Source organism: Pezoporus flaviventris, unplaced genomic scaffold (assembly GCF_033815535.1).
Source record: "Pezoporus flaviventris isolate CSIRO_AGI_PZ_B2104156 unplaced genomic scaffold, CSIRO_AGI_Pfla_v1 ptg000064l, whole genome shotgun sequence".
Classification (NCBI taxonomy): domain Eukaryota; kingdom Metazoa; phylum Chordata; class Aves; order Psittaciformes; family Psittacidae; genus Pezoporus; species Pezoporus flaviventris.
Window position 1 is genome coordinate 1465318 of NW_026892612.1, and position 16971 is coordinate 1482288.

Below are 16971 nucleotides of genomic sequence, written 5' to 3' on the forward strand. Positions count from 1 at the left end.
GTGTTCTGTTTGCACTACATATAATTCTTCTGTGAAATACAAAATCTCAGCCTTGTTCTTTGCAAACATTACTAAGGGAATAAAATTTTACAAAACTCTTTGAGGAGTTAGAACATAAAAAATTACATTGATGCATCAGAGACAATATGAAATTTACCGTAGCATCATCTATATCTTCCTTTTGGTTTCATTTTCCAGGGAAGCCCAGCTTTTTGTTGAAAAGTTTGAAGGTGCTCTTGGAAAAGGAAAAGGAAAAAAATTCTATGCATACAAAGTGATGATGACCAAGGTAAATTTATTATTTCACTAACTGCATGTAATGCAAATGGGGAGCCTTTTGTCCATTATTGCCATATATACCCACCTACATAAACAGAATTCCTTGTCTTTCTTTGCATTTTGACACTTTTATTTCCACTGCTCTTGCATGAAAATATTTCTAATGCAAACTCACTATTTGATTGAGGCTTGATTTTAGAATAATTTGCAAGAGTTTAATATCTTGTGAATTTCTCTTGATATATATTGTTTTTTTTTGAGTGGGTTAAATCCAAAGCTCAGTCTCTCCCTTGGGACAACCTTCTTATTGTGTCTTTTTGCCCTACAGCAAAAGTGCTGTAGGCATCTCCACTGAGCTAAGGCTCCAGGGCTACATATATTCTAGGAAGTAATATGGCTCTGTAGGATTGTGACTGAAAGGCTGAACAGCGGTTGCCGAGGATCCAATGTTTGCACGATATGTATTCTGGCAGGTCTCTCTTACAGATAAGTCCTTTGTGGTCTCAAACAATAAATACCCACTAGCAGTGGATGTGGATTAAGGTGGTCCTCAAGTACATCTTTTGACTTAGTTTTATGCTCTAACACTGCTATACAATGCAAATCTAAGTGTGGTAAATCAGGATGGTTTGGGAGATTTGCTTCAAAAGCACACTCTTGCCCCAAACTAAAATGCTTATGTAGAATGATGCTAAGAATATTTGGTAAGGTTACTAGCTACAGAGAGGTTTACCCTTAGTTAGACTGGACTTTCTGCAAACATCACAGACTCAAGCATCTGCTGAGTCACATCTCATAAACATTAATGTTCACAAAAAATAGTGAGGCTTTCAAACTCAGCTGGGCACAAGAAGCTCTATTACAGAAGTTACACTTATCTAATAGATAAATTATTGTGTAGAATAATTGTAATTAAACCACACAGTTTGAGCTCCAGATCTGAATTTTGAATAGCACAGGAAATAAATTAAATTCTCAGAAACAATTCTTAAAAAAAAAAAAAAAGAATGGAATGAAAAGTAGAGGTTATTTAATCATTTTTCTTGTGGAAGAGGGAGGGATTCACACAAAGCCTGTAGGAGACATATTCAGAACAAACGAAAGAAGATGGTTCTTCATAAGCTAGCGCTTCTATTGCAGTGGGCTCTGTCAAAGGATATTGTGAATGATTAAGGGGTTACGTTATCTCAAGGGAAACAGCATCTGGGAACTGAGATAATGGTCGTCTTTTCTATCTGTGACCCATTTCAGAAGTGGATGAAATTTCAGAGAGATTTTGAGAATTTTAAGACAGCCTGCATACCCTGGGAAATGAAAATTAAGGAAATTGAAAGTAAGTACTTAAGGATGGTAATAAAGAATAGTATCTAGGATCATATTCCTGATGCATGTAAAAATGGTAAGTTACTTATCAATACTTTAGAAATAAAGGTCTGTATTGAATGTATAGTATAAGCTCAATGAGTATTTAATTTTTCTTAACATTTATTGAGCTGGATATTATAGCTAGTTGAAAATTTCCTTGAGAGAATGTTTATCAATTTACAGATAAAAATCTTGAATACAGTTTAGCAGCCAGTGATGAAGTTAATCCCTGAAAATGGAAGTAGGATTTAGATATTGCCTACCTTCATTTTATTTTGTGTGCATTTATACTATAATTATTTCTGTGATATTTTTTCATCATCTTGAGCCTTATGCAAATGGTATTTTGGCATTATTGCTCTCATTTTCAACCATATAATACAATACAGAGAAAACAACAGTGGTCTTGTATGTCCCCATGTATTAAGCATAAATATAAAAGCACCCAGGGTACTTAGTACTATGTTTATGTTTGAGAGTAGGTTTTTGGCATGTCAGTTTTGTGTTTAAGTTCCAGTGATGCATTTAAAATTCAGACCTTTCTTTGAAGGAGATTAGCTTAATTACACAGGTACCCGAGTGAAGCTTGCCACTGATGAAATGCAGATGAAAGTGTGATGCAAACTGATTTTAGAGAAGTTGCCTTTGGAAGAAGTTGCGGTTTGCATCAAAAGTCAATAACCAGAACAGCAGAATAACAGGAAAATGATAAACTGTGAATTTTGTGCTGTTTTGACTGCAAAATAGCCCTTGAGAAGAACTTGCATAATGTCCTGAAACATATGGTGTATGGACTCCTCAACAAATTATCTACTCACTTGAGGCAGAGTTTAGAAAGAAGCTGCTGTGTGCGTGTAGTTAAAATCAATCTCGGCAGTTAGATATACATGGTCTCTTACTGGTCTGGAGATACAACAGACATCTCGAGGATTTGTGAGAACAACATTTCTGCAAGTGTCTGCAAGGGAGTAGTCATGGCACAAGCTGTTCTGCTAGTAGTAACTTCCAACAGATACATTTGTTTCCCTGTAAAATCAGAATGCAAAAAAATAGAACAGGGTAATTTTTCCAGTCTTGCTTTTATATCTATTTAGTTTTTCATTTAAATGAGCAACAGTTTTACTGTTACCTGGAAGGTCCCCAAATGGCAGTGGGATAGCAACTTTCAATAATCTCAACAGGTGAGATTGTTTATTCTTTTTCTACTTATTTTTATTTTTCATCCGCTGAACTTTGGTCGGAAAGTATAGTCTAGAATAAGGCTTTATTTCAAGGGAGGAGCTGTGAAATATTGCTGAGGAAAAGAGTTTGCAGTCACAATTTACTTGATTCTGGTTAATCCAAGCAGTAGCTCTCAGGATGTACCTCATATTAATACGTTTGTAGTACTAAGATCAAGGTCATCTTAATGATGACACTGATAAAGCTGCCAAGGAAAAAAAAGGGGATTTAGGTATTAAACAAGGAGAATTATGGGAAACTTAAATGGAAAAAGTATAGTCTGTGTGTAAGGGAAAGTAAAGATTAAGATACATTGAGTCACAGAGGCTAAAAAACTACTGCTTCAACTTCTTCTAGAAAATCAAGTGTCATCTGAATTTATACGTAGGCGGTGCATGTATTGCATGTTTATTAAAAGGGAAAGAGTAATCCTCTGTTTCTTGGCATTTAACAAACTCTTGGTGCTGAGTCAAGGATTACCCTGCATTCCCAAAATTTCAGGTTGGCAGAGTCACTATGTGATCATTTGTAAAACCATTTTTATACCAATCTCTGATCAAAATCTCCAGATTTGATCAGAGATCAAATACCTAACAGATAGGAGGAGCAGCCACCTTTTCAACGCTCAGCTTCAAGCTTGTGTGTGTGAACTCCCGGGAACGAAATGTGTTTAACAATTACTTTCTTCAGACATGCAGTTGTGTTAAAGAAGCAGTGGTAACTCTGCAAGGAGAGGCATGTTGGGGCTTAGTTCAAACCCTTGTAAAATAACAATAACAGTACTAAATTAAACACATGACATCAGAAAGTGAACAGAATGTGCCTGATACTGCTTATAAAGAATTTAGCAGAAAAATATTTTTGGTTGCTTAAGACTTTACATAAGACTTGCTAAATGCAGAACATTGAACACCTTAAAAGAATCTTGTTGGGAGAGGTAACACCTTGCATGTAACCACTGGATGCTTCAGTCTACCCAAAATAGTGAGGAGTGATTGAAGAAAATGGTTCAATGCTAGGCTTGGACACCAGGATCAATACTTTTATAGTTACTGTTGTTGGATAACATTGTTTGTGATGTGTCCGTACCCATGTCAGTTCCCATGGACTGCAGTTTCATGTAGCAAAATGTGGCTGTATGAAGGAAATCTGAGGGAGTATTTTCTACATGACAGTTCAGTTTTAAAGGAGACAGTAGAGTGAAACAAGCAACAGATGACATCAGATTGTGACAGGTAAAGTAGGTTGTTTGGATCGTTCTTGGAATTCTGATGGTAGCAAATATGCTAGCTCAGTTCTCCACTATAGAGTTGGGCCTGCATGACTGCTTTCCCTGTCACTACACAGGTTAGCATTTTTAAACTAATATTTCTTTTTTGATAATTTTTCCACCAGAACACATGCATACACACAGGTAAGTGTCTGATATATTTCATTCACCAGGTAAATATGTTTGAAAAAGAAATGTTCATGGGTAGCTCCTACTTCTTCCAACAGCTGGGATTATAGTTCTATAAGCAGTCTCTTAACCCAAAGAAACTAGAAATGAAACTTATATAATCCTTGATGATCACTGCTAACACTATGCTGTAAGTTATTTTCTTTCCAGAGGCAGGCACTATGCACAGAAGCGTAAGTATTTGCAGGGTATAAGAAGAAGTAATGTCAATAGCACCTGAAAGAGATGTAGGAATTTATGAGAGTTCTGTTTGAACCTTGTGTGATCCTAGCTTAAAAAAAAGTGTAAGCAGTGAGAGCATGAATAGAACAAGAACCTGACAGTTATATGCAGACTATTCTGTACAGAAAACATTTTCATTTGGCTAAATACCTTTATGTGAGGGAATATTTTATGCTCAGCAAACCTTTAGAGTTGTTAGCTTCCAACCAGTAAACTTTTCAGCATGAGTCATGTCTACGCTCTCACGTGAAGACAATTTGCATTTTCTGATGTCAAAGTGAGCTCTTTATTAAGAAATCCCAAGCAAAAGACAGTACCTGTTTGCAGTAGAAATAGGTGAAGTAAATATCATTTTCTAACCACTGAGAAACACTTATTTATCCTTCAGTCCTTCTAAAAAACTACATATGACCAACCAAGCATGACTGATACCTACTTTGAAATCTAGAGGATCAACAAAGTGAAGGAGATCAAGCCATATATTAATAGAATGATCTGTCTTTTTGGTACAGCTCAGGAGTTAGCATGTACTAGAGGCTTTTTTTTAAAAAAAAACTCTGATGCTTATACTTATGTAGTGCCGGTGGGCATTGATCCATTTTCAAAATTAGCCAGGGTAGTAGACAGGTTGCAAATGAAAAGTGAATTAAGGTCCTGGATAGTGGATCAGTTAGATAGCTACTGTGTAAGGTTTCTTCGACTTTTTAAAAAATACTGTATTGGTAAAACAATGATAGATGACATAGAAAGTTTTCTTGCACACAGACTGAAGAAAATCAGTAGCTGTGCCGCCCTACCACTGCCTAACTGAGGCAGGAAACCTAAAGGGAAAAGCAATGTTGAAATAAACACACTTAATGAGAACAACAGAAGGGCTGAATTCACATGAAGTCAATAGATACACTTTACCTTTAGGGAAAGAGGTTAAATGAAGAATGTGTTGGACTGGGAAAGGTGACACACCTGTGCCTGCCAGTGCTACTGAACCAAAAAGTTCCTTGAGCCGTTACTTACACACTAGAAAGACCTGGAAAGAAAATGCTTCATATTGAGCAAATTCTCTGTATCTTAGAGTTACACTGGTATGCTTGGGAACTCCTAAGGTACAAGACACAAGTTTTACTGAGGGTTTTTTTCTTATCATAGTTTCAGCTTGATGGAGAAATTTAAGCAGACTTCAAAAAGGTACTTTTGATAAACAAAGGGCTCCTTTAGGATAGGTCTGAATAATCTATGAAAGAAACCAGCTAATGCTACAGGGAAATCTTAAGCGTTCCTGTCTGCTTTGAAGAAATAATTCTGATTTTATTTCAAGGCCACTTGTAGACATACAAAACCATCTTGACCACATAAAGTCAAGTAATTCAACAGTCACTCTACTACACCTTGGATGTGTTACAGAAGAATATAGGAAAAAAATATTATTCATTATTAATTTTGGCAGAGAAGACAGACCTCTGTTTTAAGCTTTTCATACAGTGTCCTAAACTACAAACGTGCATTAATCACACATTTGGACTTTATATAAGGATTGTTTATGATGGGCCTCTGAACTGGCAGCAGGGGGACTGTCAGTGTTTAGATACTAAAATTATTGAGTTTTTCTGTATGTGATAATTATAATCAACAATTTCTTATAATAAATAAAAGAATAAATTAATGGAATAATCAAAACAAGAAAAAAGGAAAGTGCTAGCTCCATTTAAGCCCTAGCAACAAAACTCATCTGTAACATCTGCTTAGTTTCATAATGCTCCCCACTTTAACAAATAGGACCCTTCTTTTTACAGCCCTCTTTGGTTTGGTCTTGACTCTTTCAGGCCACCAGGTATCTAGAAAGGCCAGGTATCAGCATGAATTTCTAGACTGTCTCAGGTAGGCTTCCTGCTTGAAAATTAGGGTCCTTTCTAGCACAGCGAGCCCTGCTTCAGACAACAGGCAGCAATCTTTGTGTTGGCAGTAGATAAATCTATTATTGATGTTTAAGAGAGATAGAAGTAGATAAGTAGATTAAGTATTTATATTTAGAAAATAGATGCTTATTTTCCTTATAGAATAAATATTCAGGAATATCTGCAACAGGACTTTATGGAAAACACACATTTCTGGGTTTGGACAGGGAGAACCTCTTCATTGCACTGCTGAAATTTATACTGTGCATGACAATCTGCATGCCAATGCATAGTATGATGAAGTTCTTGATGCAGGAAAAGATGGCTAAAGACTACTTTAAAGTATTACTCTTCCATTCATAATTGCAACATATTGCACCACAGAGTGAACTCAAAACACTTGTGAAACTTGGACTGTTTTTTTTTACAGCTGGTGCAAGCTGATTTTTATCATGTTCCCTCTTGCCCCCTTTTTGGACCTGCTCAGTCTGGAAATGTAGTTAAGGGCAACCACAGCTAAATTATCCTCATCCTCGGGTAACCTTTTCACTTGTCAGAGGTTGTTCTTGACTCATTGATGAAAAAGAGTAAAGTCCATGTACAGTCTGTGCATTGTGATTTAGAGTTATAGAATCATAGCATGGTTTTGGTTGGCAGGGACCTTAAATACCATCTAGTTTCAACACCCATTCCATGAGCAGGGACACCTTCTACTAGACCAAGTTTCCCAAAGCCGCATCCAACCTGTCCTTGAGCACTGCCAAGGATGGGCCAGCCACAGCTTCTCTTCCAGTGCCTCACTACCCTCACAGTAAAGAACTTCTTCCTACTGTCTAATCTAAATTTCCTCTATGTCAGTTTAAAGTGATTACCCCTCGTCCTGTCACTACCTGCCCTTGTAAAAAGTCCCTCTCCAGCTTTCTTGCAGGCCCCCTTTAGGTACTGAGAGGGCTGCTATAAGGTCTACCTTATAAAAAAAAATTAGAATTATTGTAATAAAGCAAATTAAAAGCCTCCCCTGATTTTATTTATTTTAAATGAACTCTTAGTGTCTTCATCCTGAGGTAAAATAACATAAAACACCTGATCTATTTGGCCTTTTTTTTACTTCTCATATTTTCATAGGTCACTTTGGCTCATCAGTAGCATCTTATTTCATATTCTTGCGCTGGATGTATGGAATAAACATGATTCTCTTTGGACTGACCTTTGGACTTGTAATGATCCCTGAGGTGGGAATCTTTTAAATTATCATTGAGAATTGCTATGTGAATTTCTGTCTTTGCAGTGAGATTTCATAAGACTGGACCTTTAAATAAAATTTTCATCTCTTTATGTTCCATTTAAAACTATTAATTTGTACTAAGCCTTTAAAGATGTAGTTTCTTTGGGGACGGTTTTCTCTACAGAGAAGTGTCTTGAAATAGACATGTTCTGAAAGTGTTTTCGCATAGTCTAGGATTGTGCTAAACTTTTTTTTTCTATGGAGAAAAGAAGAGGAACTGAGACTAAGACCTGACAAGTAGAATATCTTGACTAAAATGTGCATTTGAATAGAAAGATGCATTCCAGGCCTCTGAGGCACCATGACTCCTTTTTAGCTCCCTTAATACTCACATGTTGATAAAGTCCAGCAGGCCTATAAAGTCATGAGAGACCCCTCATGTTTTGCACTGTGTGCAGCATCAGTTAATAGTGCTGCTCAGGGCAGATGTAATTCAGGCAGAAATTACTTCTGTGAAATGTAATATTTTTCTAGTTCATTTAAGGCACCGTATTGTCTTCCTAAAAAGAAGATTTATATGGAATTGAAAGTATTCTGCCATCTCCCTGATTTCAGTATTCCACATCCTCTTGTCTTCTAGTAAGTGGATGGGAAAAGGTCAAGTAGAAATTTCAAAGAGTTTTCTAGTTCAACATTTCAATAGCATGATACGTCTTCCACTGAAGCCAAAACAGAAAAGATCCTCAACAGTTTTCAGGGTAAAGCCTGGAAAGGACCCTGTGAGGACTTGTTCTGTGGCTGAGCAGCAGTGGGATAACTGTCCCTTCTCTTTCTTGGTATTTTGCTTTAAAATGTAAATTGCTCTAATTTTTTGGTTCCAGGCTTTGATGGGGAAGCCATATGGCTCTTTACCTAGAAAAACTGTCCCAAGAGCTGAAGAAGCAAGTGCTATGAACTTTGCTACTCTCTGGGATTTTAGTGTAAGTATGCGTAAGCTTGCAGTACTGCATATTCACATGACTCTTTGATGATTCTCTTATTCACTTCAGTATCTAATATTCAGAGATATCAAATGTTTCAGAAGAAAATGGCACTAGAAGTAATTTACTTTTTTTTCTCTGTAAGTTCTGAGCATAAGTGTTTCCTTCAGAGCAAACATGTAATTAAGCTCAGTGTCCACATTTCAGTGCACATTTCAGTATATGTAGCAATACGAGAACACATGGGGAAAAGTCTCGAAGATGGATTCACATCCCTGGCTACTGACTTTCTGTTTCTTATAGATTAATTTTGTCCTCTGCTTTTATATGATTAAGGTTATGAATTTGAGAATGCAGTGTGAATTAGAAAAAAAAGAAAATCCATTAATGTGCTACGTAGACTTCCTAAAACAAGCAGTGCTGTCTTTAATTTTTCTCATAGAATCTGCAGATATTTTAGCTGAATTGAGAAATATGTCTTAATTCTTTACCTTTAATATGATGCTCAGTCTAGTTTATGGATCTATAACTTTTGTAGTGCCAAGCTAATGGTATGTTCTTAAATATGTCATTCTGTTTTTAATTCCTGAAAACAACAGTTTTATCTAATTTTGAGTATGCCATGTCACTGTAGTCAGCCACTTTATATAAATGATACAACTTAGCATAAAGTCAGCTGACGAAAGTTTGGTAGTACAATATGTAGCTTTGAAGGCTGGTAGGTTTCTCTCTGGTGTGCAATGTCATCAAAAGGCTCTCTTCAGCTGTGAAAGGGTGCAACCACCAAGTTAAGGTTTTCCTTCAGATTTATAGAAGCAGCATCCACTGGACTGAGTGTGATTTCTCCCTCAATCTGCTGCTCCCTTCTGTAAGACATACCAATACTTCTAAGGAGTTATGCATATGCATATCTTTTAACACTAGTATTCTTTTAGAAAAACCAATATGAATATGATGGTGGAAGGAGACCCGTTTCTTGGAAAAAAACTCAGGTGCAGGTTCCTCCAGTTTACAGTACATCCTTTCCAGCTGTCTGCAGAATGGCTTATCTAAAAGTGACCTCTCTGAGTACATTTAGCACCTCATTTAAAAATTACCACTCTGTGCAGACTTGGTGCATGTAGGGTCCTGTTCCATCTCTGCCAATGGGGAGAAATGTGCAGGCTGTGGAGCCTATGTAGGCAATCCCAGGAGGGGCATAGGCAGATTTTCATACCTGTCCCAATAGGATGTCTTCATAAAAAGGGTACAGGGTACATGTCTATGCTTCTTACTAATATTGCCATTTTTAGTATGGTTAAGCTGTGGAGGGATCCCTAGTCTCTGGTATGCAAATCTCAAACAAGATCCCTTGGTTTGTGACTCAATACCTTTATGTGGGGACTCCAATGATGCCAGATTTCTGGTCTTTTATTTATCTTTCTTGGCTCTACTTTCAATTTGCAGCTATCAGCAGAGTTAAAATGAGGTTGTAAAATGACAGAACATTGGAAAAACTTGACTGGATATACCCATTTTCTCATTTACAAGCAAATCTTTTAGGTTTGTTAACTGTAGACAACTGAATTTAAAGAAAATCTTGTAATAATAGGTAAAAATCACAATATTTAAAGGTACAGAAAGTGAAGAGATTCTTTGTTTTATTTTACCACATAAAGTGATGGAGCTTCCTTGGATACAAAAGGATAGAAAGATCTTTCTAAAAAGCCACATGGTACATTTTGTAATGACTGCTGCATAAAATGATATTGGGTCTCGTTCATTAGGAGTTGTATATTTGAGTGACATGAAGAATACATCTAGACACGTAGCTGGAAAGTTAGATAATGATGATGACAGTATAAAATGAGAAAAATCACAGCAATACTGGAGAAAAAGGAATCATAGTAACCTGGAGATTTTGTAAGAAGAATAGAGACTAGAAGAGGGTTATACAGCAAATATGAAAAAAGTTTTAAAAAGAAACATATTTGAGAAAAAATGAATGAAGACAGATTGTGGAAAGAGACAGGAAGTTTATAATAGGTGTCAAAAACAGGATCTGACAGCTCCGAAGAAGAAATTAGAGTTAATAACAGAGTAGCAGTTCACACAAGGTGCAAATGAAAAGCAGGAGAAGGATCACCTTAAATATTGAGGGGAAAAAAGAAGGCATCTTTAATTGAACATCACAGGAAATGGTATCTTTCATCTGTTAGCAATTCTTGTATGCTACCAAGTTACAAATAAATGAACCCAGATCAGCAAACATTATTTTATCCCAAAACAAGAAACTCAAGCTCCCACCAATTTTTAGGACAGTAAAGAAAAGATGATGTCAACCTATGTTTTGCTTTTGTGCACTTGATACCCTTGCACTTGCACTTTTGCTTTTTGTGCACTTGCACACTCTCTGACATGTCAGAGAGACACAAATTTGGATTTTGCTATATTTAAATAATATTCTTATCTCACCCCTCTTTTATGTTAGTCTTGGGAAGGAGTGAAAAAGATCTTCCATAAATACCTTTACACCGCTAAAAAAATATTTCAGGTCGCATGGCAAAATGCAATAGACAAAGCCTAGGAAACAGCATACGAAATGACATGCAGTGGAGGAATTAACTCTGACTTTTCAGAACACAGTGACTTAAAAAACATTTTAATACTCTGAGGGACCCAAAAGGCTCTCCAAAGTTGTGTTAGGCTGTAATGAAACTTAGGCTCAGTTGGAATTATAGGGATACTCTAATACTATTGAATTTAAATATGTCCTGATTGTGTAGATGTTTTACTAGTAGCAACAAATGTGTTCTATAACAATAGTTCCTTTATCAGAGAAGAACATCTGTTCTGTGTAGGCACATCTCTCAAAGCTATTCTGATATGAATTAAAATTAGATATGTTGATTACTAAATCAAGACATTTTGAATAATATTTTTAAAAGCCCCTGCATGCTGGATAATTATCCATAACATGCAACTATCTGTTGGTTCACGTATTTTGAATGATTTCACAATGAACACCAGACAGCACTGATAGGCAAAGAAGGCATATGAGAATTTTGTATAAAATAGGCTATGAAAGTAAATTTTAGAAATGTGAAAATTCAGTTAAGTCTGGCATTTTATCTGCACATAATTTTTAAGGCAAATTTTGTAAACTGAAATGTTTTTGCCTTTGCAACAAGAAGTATGTGGATAAAAACCTTTTCACTCATAAAATCATAGAGTGCCCATGAATAATTTTAGAGGTAAAAGATTTGAAAGTTGCCATGAAGTATTCTAGGTCTTTGTAGATGAAAGGAGAATTTTTTTTTCATCCTGTGACATTTATTATAGTGATGCTTGCACCTGTTAGAATGCATTGAAATGGATATTTCGATACACTTCTATTGGTACAATTTCTGAGTACATGCATATTTAACAGACATGACATTATATTTTTTGATGACTTTTCAGGGCTTTGCACAGTATTCTGTACTCTTTTATGGTTACTACAATAACCAGAGGACAATTGGATGGCTCAAGTTCAGGATGCCTCTTTCATATTTTCTTGTTGGTGTTGGGACTATTGGCTACAGCTTTATGATTGTCATTCGAACGTAAGTTCTCCTTGGATCTCAGATAAAGTACATTCAAAAAGGCAGATAATTCCACTGTTGATCACTGAGACTACCTTATAAAAATATGGTACTTTTAAGGGCAGGACAATGCAACATTAAGTGCAAAGTCTAAGTCCTGTAGGATTCCTTCAGTCTGTGTTTATTTATCTATTGTTTTACACAAGCAACTGTGTCACAGTGTTGTGGAACTAGGAAAAAATATTTGCTAAAATAAGTTAACACTTCCCTGCTGAATTTCAGCCCATCTTTTCAAAATACTCTGCATCTAGCAGAATGTCAGCTAACATCCAAGAAATTCAGTTGTTCTACCTTTAATGATAACTTATGTGAGTTAAATTCTTTTATGAAGGAAGAGGGGAAGAAACAAAGAAACATATGGCAAATAATACTGTGTGTAATTCACAGTCAGCAGTAAATGAGTCTCTGCAAGACTATAGCAGAGTGCTCACATTTGCACTGTAGTGTAGAATTAATGCTACTGGACATTGTAAAGATTTAATCATAGAGGTAAGTGAAACAGGGCCTAGGCAGTAAAACTGGTGATACATTAGTCATTTAGCTCTTAAATTCTGGACTTGAATATAGTCTTAAGATCAGAATTTAAATGAAATAAAATTATAATTTTATAGCTGAGTTCATTATAGGGATAAACTTTGATAATTCTGACAGTTTCTAAGGAGATAAGCTGCCAAGGAATATAACTTCTAATAATCTTGATTCAAGCAAGGTGACCTACTACAACAATACTGTCAGCTATAGTGGTGGCTTTAAAAGATGCCTACAGTGAAAAAAAACAGAGCATTGCAAGTCAAGATTCAAGGACACTTGTCAATACAGAGAAAATTGCAGCTGATATTTCCAGTGTTTTGTCCTGAACTCAGGATTTTTTACTTGCATGAGCACTAGGTTAATTCATGTTCTCTTTTTCAAAGATGATATGGTTTCTGCATAGGGAAAGAAACATTTCAGAAGAAAAAAAAGAAAGTCTGCAGTTACATATATGTATTTTGGAGGAGGAAAAAGGTAGTACAATAAAAAAGTAATAGTTTTGGTTCAAAACTACTTTCTTTTCTTTTTATTATGTAGATGCGAAAATAAGAAAATTCTTAGTCTCAGACAACAGCATTTCAGTGACTACCACTCAGAAAAAAAAAAAAAAAGAATCCTCTAGAAGAAAATCCCTGTGGCCCAAATGAAGGAATATCCTTGAGGAAAAAAATAAACTGTTAACTTCCCATCTGGCCACGTGACAGAAACTAAAAGCAGTGTAACAGAAGGTGGTACCATTTTTTTGCTGTTGACTAAGATCTGGAAAAGGGAATATCTATGTTAAAGAGGTAGGCAGGATACTAAGCATTATTATTCTAATTAGGGAACATATTTATATGTAGGGCTTCTCTTTGCAGCTCTTTCAGTACATAACATAAAAGAAAAATATTTCAGCTCTCAAAGAAATCATATCCCAACCACAAGACTCTTCACTATTTCATTGGGAACTCTTGAGAAGGAATTATTTTAATTTAGAAACAAGCTGCAGGACAGATCCTAACAAGAACCTTTCCTGATGTCTCTCCCTTCTGTATATGAGCAGCAAAACAAAAAAAACAGCCCTGGTACTGGTTTATGACAGCTCAGAAAGATTTCAAGTGTTGTTTACTTATTATTGTCTTCTCCTATTTGGCAGTATGTATTTTAACGAACTGTTAAAAATGAGGTATGTAGAGTGTATTGATATTAATAACATAAATGTGCTGCATTAGTGAGCTTTTCCTGACCAAGAAATAATTCAATACTGAAGGCTAGATGGTTTGTACCCTACCAATATACTCCATCCTTGTGCTTAATGGTTTGAATTAAGTAGTAAAATCCATAGAAGCAAGACCACTATTATTACATGAATGACAATGCTTTGAAATGAAGTTACCATTTAAAATTAATTCAAATCACTAAAGAAATAATTTGAGGCTTCTGGATACTGTTATCAATCTTGTTTATAAATGCAGAGGAGATGAAAAGGAAGCTGTACTGGTAATACTGTTATATGGTAATAACCACATTTGCTCTGGCTTGTTATTTTAGATTTTTTCTTTCTTTGTGAAATCTCTAATAAAATCTATGATAGTTCAGGATGCTTTGCACCTCTCCATTCCAGAGATTTTCTTCATATTGTTTTCCTATTGGGTTTCTCTCCAGCAGAGTTTCTCTGATGTGTGAATGAAATAAATTAATTCTCTCTCATGAAAATGTGCTTATAAAATGTCTAAATATGAAAATCTCTATCTTTCTCTCTTGTTTCAGACTAAATGTTCCAGGTTTAGTATAACATAACTAAATGCAATAACTTTTTTTTTTTTTTTCAGAACAGTGCTAGGATTTAGGAACAATTTAAAAGTTATGCTCACATTTCAGAAATATTTCTAACAAGGACTTCATCTGTCTTTCTGGCTTTTGTAGAATGGCAAGAAATGCAAATGATGATGGTGGTGGGGATGATACTAGTTTTAATTTCAGCTGGAAAATGTTCACAAGCTGGGACTACTTGATTGGAAATCCTGAGACAGCAGATAATAAGTTTGCCTCCATCACAACAAGCTTTAAGGTAAAATAGTGCTCACTAAGGACAGGTAACCTGATTTGTCTGTCACACGGGTGTTAATCAAATGGAACTAAGGTCGAGTATTAGTTGTGTTGGAGCCTTGAAAATTAAACAAGAATTATCAGCTCTATAGCCTTCTGAGTATTGGTCTTTGTGCCTTGCTGTCTTAATCTTTTCTTTCTTGATTGTGGAAGAGAAAAGCATTAACAAAATCTTTTGTGTTCTCTGTGACTGTAATACTAGTTTTAGAAAAATGATTCTACTGTAAAATAATCTCCTTCTTTTCCTCATCTCTGATGTCTTCCATTTTCTATGGTGCTTGTCTGAAAAACTTTTTTTTTTAATGCTGGTGACATTTTGCTAACCTCACATTATCATTTTCTCTTGCTACGTGGAAGAGACACCATCAGATAAAGCAATAGGATCATCTATAAAGGGCTATTCTTCATATCAGAATTAGCCTCAGAATTTTGGTGTATACTTGCATTTCAATAAGCAAAAGAGGTTATCTTCCTTACATAAAAAAAAGTTTTTATCTTGAAATTAATTGTCAAATAAATCCCAGTTTTCAAGGCAATACAAGGTTTTTTCAGGCCTCTTCAATTTATAGGCTATGTTGACGTCAAGAGTCATTGTATGAAGAATCTGGGGCAGGATGTGAGATGCACCGCTGTGAAAACAGTGAAGGGGATATATTCTATATGTTGAATGTTAAAGAATGTGTTTCTACACTGGGGTCACTAGGACATATCAATGCAGCATGTAAAGGAAAGTTTAATTTAAAATGTAATAATGTACAGGGAATACACTGGAAAGGAGTTGCCAGGTAATAATCAAGGTGCTAGACTTTCAGTCATACCGACAACATAACAACATGGGAGCTGGAGGACTGAGCACTGATTGCATTATCCAGTCACACACAAGATCCTTCCCACCCTTCCTTTTCCTACATGCCTACTGTTCTCAGTTGCTGAAAGATATTTGGAGAGGCATACAATTCAGTAGAGACAGAGGCAATTTTAACAAATAAACTCATGAAGCTTTACTGCTATCTTTGCAAATGAGAAAAGAACCTCATAAAGAAAGAGAAGTTTTGTCTTGGGTGAAGTCATGGGAGTTTTGCTCAAGACTTTCATTTATGTAACAAACAGAAGTCGTAAGGAAAACAGAACCATGCAGAGTAATTATTTCAATGCAGAAGATCAGCTTCTCCTCTGTGCAGGTGATCTTTATGCCAAAGTAAGAAGCTGTAACCAAACTCCCTTTCATGAGGACACTTCAGAGCAAAAGCCCCTTCTGCTGGTCAAACTCAGAGCTGCAGATTATAGTTAACACCTGAGTCTTAATATTTATCAGTACTGGCCAACAAATGTTTTATTCTGCAGTCTGAAGCTGTGCACTGTCTGCCTTTTTTTGAGATTCCTACATCTAAACTGTCAGTTCATTCCTTCTGAATTAAACATTTTTCTCATTCTCACAAATGCACATTTTAAAGGTGTGTCAGTTCCTTTTCTGACAGCTATTCACACATCTATCCTGCTGGGTCACTCAGCTGCACAGCACCCCACAAGCTCACAGAACATGCTGGTTCCTGTTTGGCACACGAGTACAGGTATAATGGGACTCAATGGGGACACACTCAATAGAAACAAATTGAACTCTGGGAGACGAAACCCCAAGGTCTCCCAGGGTCTAAACCAGATTTTATGACACAATGTAAGTTCATGTCAAAACATGATATCCAGGTGTGCATTCACATCTTGGTAATTTACTTAACTGACTTCTAACAACTAGGGAAACAATGTGGGGTCTTAACCATTAAAGTACTCATAATATTTTCTTTCTCACAAGTGCAGGAAGCTATTGTGGAGGAGCAGGAGAGCCGAAAAGAGGAAAATATTCACTTGACTCGATTCCTGAGGGTTCTTGCTAACTTCTTAGCCCTGTGCACACTTGCTGGGAGTGGCTACCTCATCTTTTTTGTTGTCAGAAGATCCCAGAAATTTGCCCTGGAAGGTCTGGAGAACTACGGGTGGTGGGAAAGAAATGAAGTTCGTGCTAGCACATTTTTAAAATAGATGTGGTTTGAAACTGTGTTCCTCTGCTCTGCATGTTGCCTCTTTTTCC

At 36.1% G+C, this 16971-nt stretch overlaps 1 protein-coding gene across 6 annotated transcripts in view; it reads left to right on the plus strand.

Moving 5' to 3' along the window:
- TMC1 (transmembrane channel like 1) overlaps positions 1 to 16971 on the plus strand; it is a 133455-nt gene that overhangs the window by 99459 nt on the left and 17025 nt on the right. For 3 of the 6 annotated variants that reach the window (XM_061470818.1, XM_061470816.1, XM_061470820.1), the window contains 7 exons: positions 199 to 289; positions 1531 to 1612; positions 7564 to 7670; positions 8545 to 8643; positions 12085 to 12227; positions 14703 to 14847; positions 16701 to 16895. In XM_061470818.1, coding sequence (XP_061326802.1) covers positions 199 to 289; positions 1531 to 1612; positions 7564 to 7670; positions 8545 to 8643; positions 12085 to 12227; positions 14703 to 14847; positions 16701 to 16895 — 862 coding nt within the window. The remainder of the gene's footprint in view (positions 1 to 198; positions 290 to 1530; positions 1613 to 7563; positions 7671 to 8544; positions 8644 to 12084; positions 12228 to 14702; positions 14848 to 16700; positions 16896 to 16971) is intronic. The other 3 variants (XM_061470819.1, XM_061470821.1, XM_061470822.1) reach the window with 3 other exon arrangements.